The 8,521-nt window shown below is 44.2% G+C and overlaps 1 protein-coding gene across 1 annotated transcript in view; it reads left to right on the plus strand.

Moving 5' to 3' along the window:
* LOC118452568 (histone H2A-IV-like) overlaps positions 1-718 on the plus strand; it is a 2,593-nt gene extending 1,875 nt beyond the window's left edge. Inside the window, exons 2-3 of the mRNA XM_035897112.1 lie at positions 254-308; positions 602-718. Coding sequence (XP_035753005.1) covers positions 254-308; positions 602-718 — 172 coding nt within the window. The remainder of the gene's footprint in view (positions 1-253; positions 309-601) is intronic.
* The last annotated feature ends 7,803 nt before the right edge of the window (positions 719-8,521 follow it).

Raw genomic sequence — 8,521 nt, forward strand, 5'->3', positions numbered from 1 at the left:
GCCCTCCGTCCCGGGCTCCGCCTCGCTCGTCCCCGTCCCTTCCCGTCCCGCTGCCCCTGAAGCGCCCTTTCCCGGCGCCTTTCCCCCGCTGCCCCTGAAGCGCCCTTTCCCGGCGCCTTTCCCTCCGCTCCTGCCGCCGGCGCGCACACCTTCCATCTCTGTGGGGTCCGCTGCGGCCCTGCGCCGGGATCCGGCGGCCGTGAGGCACCAGCAGACCGTTGTTAAGCCGTCCATGCTGACCATGTCTCAATAGTTCTGAGGTCACATGGGGAGGGCTCAATGGTAGTATTGACAACCGGCTGCGAAACGTAAGGACTAACCGGTCACCTCTCTGGCCTTACGCTAATATCTGGCTTATGTTGTGAAGTGTCAGGAAAATCAGCCCTATGCCTTTGCCTCAGACCAGAAAGAAGCATGCAGTTTTCTCGAATCTGCCTGTGCCTGACTCTCAGACTGTAGCATCACTGATGAGTCCTCAACGGGCTCGTTCAGTGTAGAACCGGAGAAGACCATTTATTTTCTATCCTGTGCTTGGAATGTTGCTTCATCTTAAATCCCAGGCATCCTGGTCACGTTCAAAAAGCCTTATATTTCCTTTTAGATAGCTGCTACTAACTGGATGAAAATTAGTCATGCGTGTCAAATGAACAACAAAACTGGCTATGTCAGCTACGTGTATGTGTACCTCCATGTTTTCAAAGGCCTGACATCATTCTGACCGGTTAGATACTCTTTTCTTTCATGTAATACGTTTTTCTTTCACCCGTGTACGTTGCCAGTGACAACATTTCTCTCTGCTACTTTGGTACGACTTCATTACTCTGAAAATCAGTCATCATGGCTGTTAAATCCATACCTCATTTCTGCTGGCTATATGCGCAGTCCTCCTTTTCATAGCTCAGGGCCCACTGGGGCTATGAGATTAGCATAATTCCAATATGGAGAGTCTGCCTGCGCTCATCGTGACTGAATGCACATACCATTTTCCACAGAGAGAGAGAAGAGATCCTTTCAAGATGAAGCGTTCAGGGAGATCTTTGTGAACTCTGACAACCCTTTGTCTTGCCGACACTGGCATTTGGTTCTGCCTCAGTCACAGTGACTCCAGGAGGGAATGTCTGTGTGAGTGATGAGATCTAAAAGTATAATGGTGAAGTAATTCTTTCCCAGCATCTTTTAGCTCTGATTTTTAGCAATGTTTTTACCTGGCCCTGAAGAGTCCCAATTTCTTTTTCTCTGTTCTTTCACATGACTTGTCCTTTGCTCTGCTCCAAATATATTCTCTTCACGTCTCTTCAGCTACAGGAAAGGGGGCTCAGTTCACTCTCTATGCTGATTGCCACTTTGTCCCACTTCTATGCCACAGAAAGCATGTTTGCCAGCACCAGTTTGTAACACACATACGCATGTGTGCGCGAGACACACACACTGTGGAGACTTAACTGTATATAAATGAGAATCTCCTCTATGAAGGAGATACACACCATGTAGTATACATGTCCATCACCCATTTATCCACCTCCCACTGTACCTGTTTCTCAGCATTTTGTAATTTTTCATGCTAAAGCATGAGAAATGAGAGCTGCTGTATCTAGAGAAAGCCATCAATAAACACACAGGAGGAAAATCCCTTCAAAGCTCTCCAATTCAAAGACATCCCCCCTGACTCAATGAGTCCCTGGCCTACAAATCACTAGGACCTAAGGCATCATTTTGATGAGATATCAGTTATTGTTCTTACACTCTTTTTTTACTGGCCTCTGCCACAGATGGGACTTTGGCCCAGATGGAAGTTTCCTGTGAATTACTCAGTTCTTCCATTGTTATGATCACAAATCTCTGTCCAGAATGCAATTCAAAGGGCAGCACAATCTCAGGGCTGTCCCATTCACGTTGCCCATTCATTTCTTCTGACCATGGATCCCTGCTGATATTCCTAACTGCAGAAACAAGTTCTACTACTGCACTCTGTATCCTTCCTCCGCCTTCTCCCAGAGTTACAGCTTCTGTGTCCCCAACAGAGCATGAGCTAGTATCTCCTTCGACACTGAAGAGACCATAACCAGATGAGAAAAAAAAACAACAAACCAGCCCAAACCAGAGCTAAGATGATTCACCATGTTAGGAGAATAATCACATGCTGTAAAATGAAAAAAGAGAAACCTAAACCCCAAGAGTTTTGAAGTATAAGAACCTTTTCTTTTCATTAGTATCAAACGCAAACACTCCTGTCCTCATCCAGTGATGACACTGACAGTGGTAAACCTTGAAACCCTTTCCCCTTGAAAGCCTTTCCATGTACTCAACATGCCAAGGCCTGTTTTTCTTTAGAGGAATTAATAAAGCAAGCAGAGATTATGCCTTTGCCTCCACTTAAGTTCTAGTTCAACTGCTGAGCCTAAACCATTTTTTTTTCTCTTTTCTTCCTTTTTTCTTTCTCCTTCTCTTCCCCCTCCCCGCCCTCCCCAATGTTTATAAAAATGAACATGCATTAGATCTGGACAGTTAATATCAGATTAATTACTCAAATGTTTATCTTATTGCTTAGCAGGCCCTTTTCTCAACAGCTTTGGGTAATTCAGATTATTATGTTTCCCTTCTTGTAGGTGTCTCCTATTGCAGTTTGGGTAAACCCAAAAACCCAGCTAATTTCTCTTTACTTACCATCTCTATACAGCTGGACATGGGCTGATCCTAGCTGCTGAGTGCTGGCCTTGTGTGCTAGTCTTGTTAACCATACAATTAAATTGAAGATGTTACAAACTACTAAGCTCAAACAGCACACAAAAGTTAAACTTGTTTTTCTGCTTCTTATTTCATGCATGAATCAACCAAAACTTGACTGCATTTTCAGTGTCCAAACCAGAAAGGATCTATGTCAAGAAGACCAAGATTTAGACTCAATACCTTTATTATAGAAGCCAATCCTTCTTTCTGGGACCAGATCATACAAGGCAAGTTGCAGGCAACATAGGTGAAATATATTCTCCTTGAATGTGCCCACACTGTATATGCATACTGTTACGAGCCTGTAAAGCCCGATTCTTGACTTCCTAACTGTCTGATACCAGGAGTGCTGAGTGACTGGCCTCATTTGTATATTGTGGGAAATCTGGGCACCAGCCGGCTCTTCCAGTGCCCCTGGCAGTCTGGCATCCTAACCAGGGACAGTGCTGTTCTGGCACCAGCCCATGGACTGCACAGCTGCAAAGCATGCGCTGTAAAAAACACAAGCCACAGCACAGCACCCTTACACACTGAACAACTCTTCAAAACCTTTCTGCTCCCTTCTATGGGAAGACAGCCAGCCTATATTGCTGGCACCCAAGTGCTACCTTGCGATACTCTTGCTCGAGAAAGATGGCACAAACAGCCTTATCTGGAGCCAGTACCTGCTGCACCCCCACACCTCTGAGGAAAACCAGCAAGGTGGCATCACTTAATAAGAGCACCTTCTTCATGTGGTGTGTGACACAGTGATTTGGCTCTCATCAGTGGCAGAAGGCCAGCCTACACAGTGTCTGGGTGCCCCCATCACTGTCTGCGTGGCAAAAAAATGGGTTGCCTGCCAACCCAAATGTACCTGGAAGGGTGTCACAGCAGCGCCTGGGCTGTCACCAGCCAGGGAGATGGTGGATTGCAGACCAGCTGTGCATGCACTATGTGCCCAAGGACACTTTGTCCCTCCATAGGTACTAAACATGGCTCTGACTGGAGGGGGTGTGTGGATCAGTCTCGTTGCTCCCTCCCTCTTACCAGCATTCACAGGGAGCACTGGCACATAAATTGGAAAGAATGGAGGGCAGAAAGCATGCAAAAAAGTGCCAGGGTGCTGTGGGGAGGAAAAGTGGCTTGCACAGCATGTGGGTTGCACAGCTATGTGGGCTGCCCACTTCTCTGAGCAGCCAGGCTTCAGTGCTGATGGAGAGGCTGCTCTGAAAGGACAGTGTGGTGGCACCCTTCCTTGGTGGAATTCACTATTAAATGCAGGTGAAAGAGAGGCACTGTCGATACGGGAGGAGATGATTTCTTTGGGGAGCCATGGCTGATGGAGCTTCTGTTAATGTTGCTTACCTTTCATGCACGGTTTGCCTCAGGACCTGAGGTCCTCAATTGCTGGTTGATGACCACATTAAAAGCATGCCAGGGTGGTCCAGAAGACAGCTTATCAAGTGCCTTAGGTTAGTTTTAGAAGACCAAAGTACTTCACAACATAAATTATTCTGTTCTTTGATATCTGACTGACAGTGAGGATCTCTTCTTTGTCTGTGTGCGAGAAAAGTAAAAATGCGTTAACCTGGTAAACTCCTGTAAAGAACAAACTGCATCTTTTTTTCCTTATTAGCTTTTCTGGGAAGGGGTTTGGGCCTCTGTGGTTTTTTCTGTTGTTTTTTTTTTTTTTTCACTTTCCCAGGAAGGGCATCCTTCCCAGTGCCTCCTAACTATGGACATACCCATGTTTTGGACTATAGCTTTTCAATTGCCAAATGACATGCCATGGCAATGATGAAGGGAGACCACAACAGGTGCCCCAACCTTTAACCAAGAGTACAGGGAGGAGTGTGCAACATTCCAGGAAGCTGAGTCCACGAGGACAGTCATCCCTTGCCCTACCCTATTTGTCCTGCCCACTATAGATGCTCAGCCATACATTGGATTTAAAAGGCCTTGTGTGGCCTCATTACACTTCGGAGGTTTAACAACAGCAACAGCAGCAGCAGCAACATGAGTATTATGCAGGCAGACAGTTGTTTGCTGAGCTGCAACGAGTTTGTAGTTTGGTAGGTACCACTTTAAAATTGCTTAGCTAAGGGTTAAAAGCTGTTAAACTGTGCTGGCTGGTTTGATCACATGAGTTACTACACTTGTAATTCAGATGAAGGATGAAGTCACTGACAGCAAGCAAGGCATGGGTGTAACGCTGTAATAGGAGTGTAATCACGGTTGCAGGGAGTAATACACCTCTTTCCTGTGGAACATGTATGCGGGAGTGCAGCACATAATGCAAAGGCCCTCACCTAAATCTCTCTGGAAATTGTCACTTGAAGGTAGGAAAGGGGCTGTGGTGCACAGCCACATCAGCTCTACTTCCTCCAGCTGAGAATGACTGACCACAGCACTCACCTACAGCAGGCAGAGCAGCCATCAGCCACGTTTGTGTGGCTAACTCACATGCTGATGCCTCCTCACAAAATTGCTTGAGAAGAACAACGACCGTGCTACCTCTCATTATTGCAAACATATCTAAATATAACCCAGAGCTCATTTTCTTAGGAACAAGTACTGGCAGGTCCTAAACTGGAGATGGGAATGTTTGATAGCTCTCAGGTGCAGTGCCAGCCCTTGGCTGTGGTTCATGCATCTCCTTGCTTATGCCAAGAGGTCTTAATAGGTAATTGCCAAAGTTGGACAGATCTGGGCATCTGAAGGGAAATGACTTGCAGGGTTCAGATTGCAATCTTGTGCAGGTTTGTGATGCAGTCTGGCCTGCCAGGGTGTCCATGGGTGAGAAGGATTGAAGTCACTCAGATGTAGTAGACATTACAGTGATGCTCTCCCCAAAAGTATCTCTGAAGATCCTGACATCGCTCTCCTCCTCTTAATGAATGATGAAGTCTACCTCCCTCCAGTCTCATTGGGAAACCCAAACTGCATGCCAGAGTCTACGTGGCGCCTTCTTCATGAAGTCTTTCTACAACATCCTCTACCAAACCCAGGATTATTTCCTTTTCTCATTTGCTCAGCTGGAGGTGAAACTGCTATTCCTGCCTTCTATATAATCCTTCACCACATTTTTAGTTTGCCTGAGTACACCTGTCCATTCCTTCTAAACTATCTGCTCTGACTGCAGAGCCAACTCTCTTTAAAATTGCCAAATGCACCTTAACTTTCCAAAATTTTGTTCGTGTGTGTATTTCTTTCATGAGGAGAAGAAGATGTGTTCCAAGCAGCAATTCTACATCGCTGAAGTTATTTCATGTCTTTGCTGCAAAGCCATTAAAAAAGAAAGATGAGAGCTTCTCTCTGTGTCACAAAATTTCTGAAGTTCCTTCATTGTATTTTAAGACAGTAGACTCTAACTGTTGGAGACCAGAAGCTGCTACACATATTATTAGCTATCCCTGTTGGGAACAGGGAGAGGGTAGCAACTGCTGGGAGAAAAGCTGGGCAGGCAGCTGGGATGGTGACCATTTTAGCCACCTCAATTTCAGCCACCAATAAATGTGAATCAACACTCTGTGAAGCCGCAGCTGAGGGCTGGAGTATTTAAACCTCCTCCAGTGAAGGTTACGGAAGGAAATGTTTATGACTTCAAAATAACCAGAGTAGGCAACACGAGTTTACATTTTGCTGACATGCCACTCACAGTCTATACTTTTCCTCTGTCTATGTGCTATGAAGTGTCTTGGTAGCTGATAAATGTCATCTCCTCCTAGCATTGCTACTTTATTTTACTATGTAGTCATGTCAATGGAAAGTCTCATTCATTGATTTACAAACACGTATAGGATATAGGCTTAAAATATATATATATATATATTTGTTTTGCTTCAGTTTTGGTAATTTGTGAAGGCATATCTTCAATACCCACATCCGCTCCAATTTATTTTATACCTGTATCCTTATTTTCTGTTACACAAATTTTACAAACAAGACCTTGAAAGTCCCAACTCGATTAGCCCTGCTCTCAGTTATCTTCCTGTTGAAGCATTACAGAGCTAGGTGCACTTTTCCTGCAACCTTTTTTTTTCTGATTTTTTTTTTATCTTCCAGGGTGCAGGTTGCAATTTTTCCCTTCACTGCATTTATTCATCGTTTCATGTTCACTGAAACACAATTTTACAACAAACTGAAATGTTTTCATGGTATATCCACATTTACTATTCACAAAACAGCTATTGTAAATGAAACAATGAGGCAGAAATAGGATTACACTTAGCTAAAACTACCTACTCATACAATCTGAAATTTTGGTTGCTAATACCTACTTAAATACTGTGTTTACATTATATGTTATATCTGTTTATATCAAAGGAAATCAGAGGGCAGGGCTGAAGTGTAGCTTTTGTGATTCTTAAACAATTACAAAAGGCAATGGATAATACACTTGTTTATAATCAGGTACAGATTCATGAAATATTATTGCAGAGCTCTGTTCTGTTCAGCGTATCACATCATCTTCAACCAGATATCAATATTGATTGAATTGTTCCTGGTCCTTTAGGAATGACCTATGGCCTGCCTCTCCCCTTGTTAAAACCCAGGTTATCACCAAGCGCTCCAGTTTTTGTCCTGAAAGCATTTCCTTGTTTCAGTGATGGCTGTAAAATGCAGAAGGAAGAATTAGGTGGGTTTTATTTAGAGTGGGAAGAGGATCCACGATTGGCTTTAGATTAACCTTTGTGTAGACATACTGTGTGAGATGTGTTGAAAAAAAAAACCCCAAACCAAAACCAACAGTAACATGGTTTTAAATTCTACTACTATGAGAGAAAATACCTAACAAGATAACACTCTCTGTGCAGGAAGAGCATAACTACTAAACTGCTACAACTAGCCCTTGCACATCTTGTATTACTGGAGACAAAGGTAATTTCAGTAAATATCACGAGAAGTTTAGGAAGCAGCTTTCTTTTACAAAGCTGCAGTTTTGTAACATCAGATATCAAATGACTGCTTCCTTGAAAGTGACATGCCACATGAAAAGCAAATAGCTCGGTTCACTCAGTAATTGGTACAGAAATTCATATGGAACACAAACAAAAGAAAGAAAACACCCAACACAAGGTAGCAGGGTAAGTTCGCCTCCCCTCTACTGAATTTCCAGGAAGACAAAATAAAACAACTGTTATGTTCATAAATCTCCAGATATTCAAAAATTGCTTATGGCTCTACAAAAAGTGCAATAGGAGGTTGTACGAGACACTATTTCACTAGACTTTAGCGTTTTAGGAGGTAAAACACATGGTCAAAGGAACCGGTTCTTAATCCATATTCAGAGCTGAAAGAGGAGTTTGTGTTACTTCCTCCTCTTCAAAATCAATTTAAACTGTCAAAATAGCTTTAAATCGGCAGATTTCAACTTTGAGCCCAAGAAAACCCTCTAAAGAATCAGTCTGAGCCGTTGCAGTAACATTTATGTCAAAAGGAAATTTTTAATTTGCAAGGAAAAACAAAAGTTTCTCTCTTCAGAGGTCTCTCCAGCAGCAGCACACGGGATTTATCGCTTCTCCTTTAACTCAGCCCGCGTGTTTGGGGCTGGAAACTCTCCCGAACGCAAGTACCTGCTCTTCTCCCCCCTCACCGGGGAAATGGGGCGATTTGGTGGCAGAAATCCCGAGGAAAATACACTTTTGTTAGTCCAAAGAAACACAAATCGAGCACACCGAAGGGCTCCCCGGCCGTGCAGCGGGGCGGGCTCTGCAACGCACCAATCACCGCGCGGCTCCTCTCTAAAAATACGAGCATCTGACCCGCGCCAGCCCAATTGTGTTCGCCTGCTCCGCAGAGGACGCCGCCG

The sequence above is a fragment of the Egretta garzetta genome, unplaced genomic scaffold (assembly GCF_000687185.1).
Source record: "Egretta garzetta isolate BGI_Z169 unplaced genomic scaffold, ASM68718v1 scaffold697, whole genome shotgun sequence".
In the NCBI taxonomy this organism is placed as follows: domain Eukaryota; kingdom Metazoa; phylum Chordata; class Aves; order Pelecaniformes; family Ardeidae; genus Egretta; species Egretta garzetta.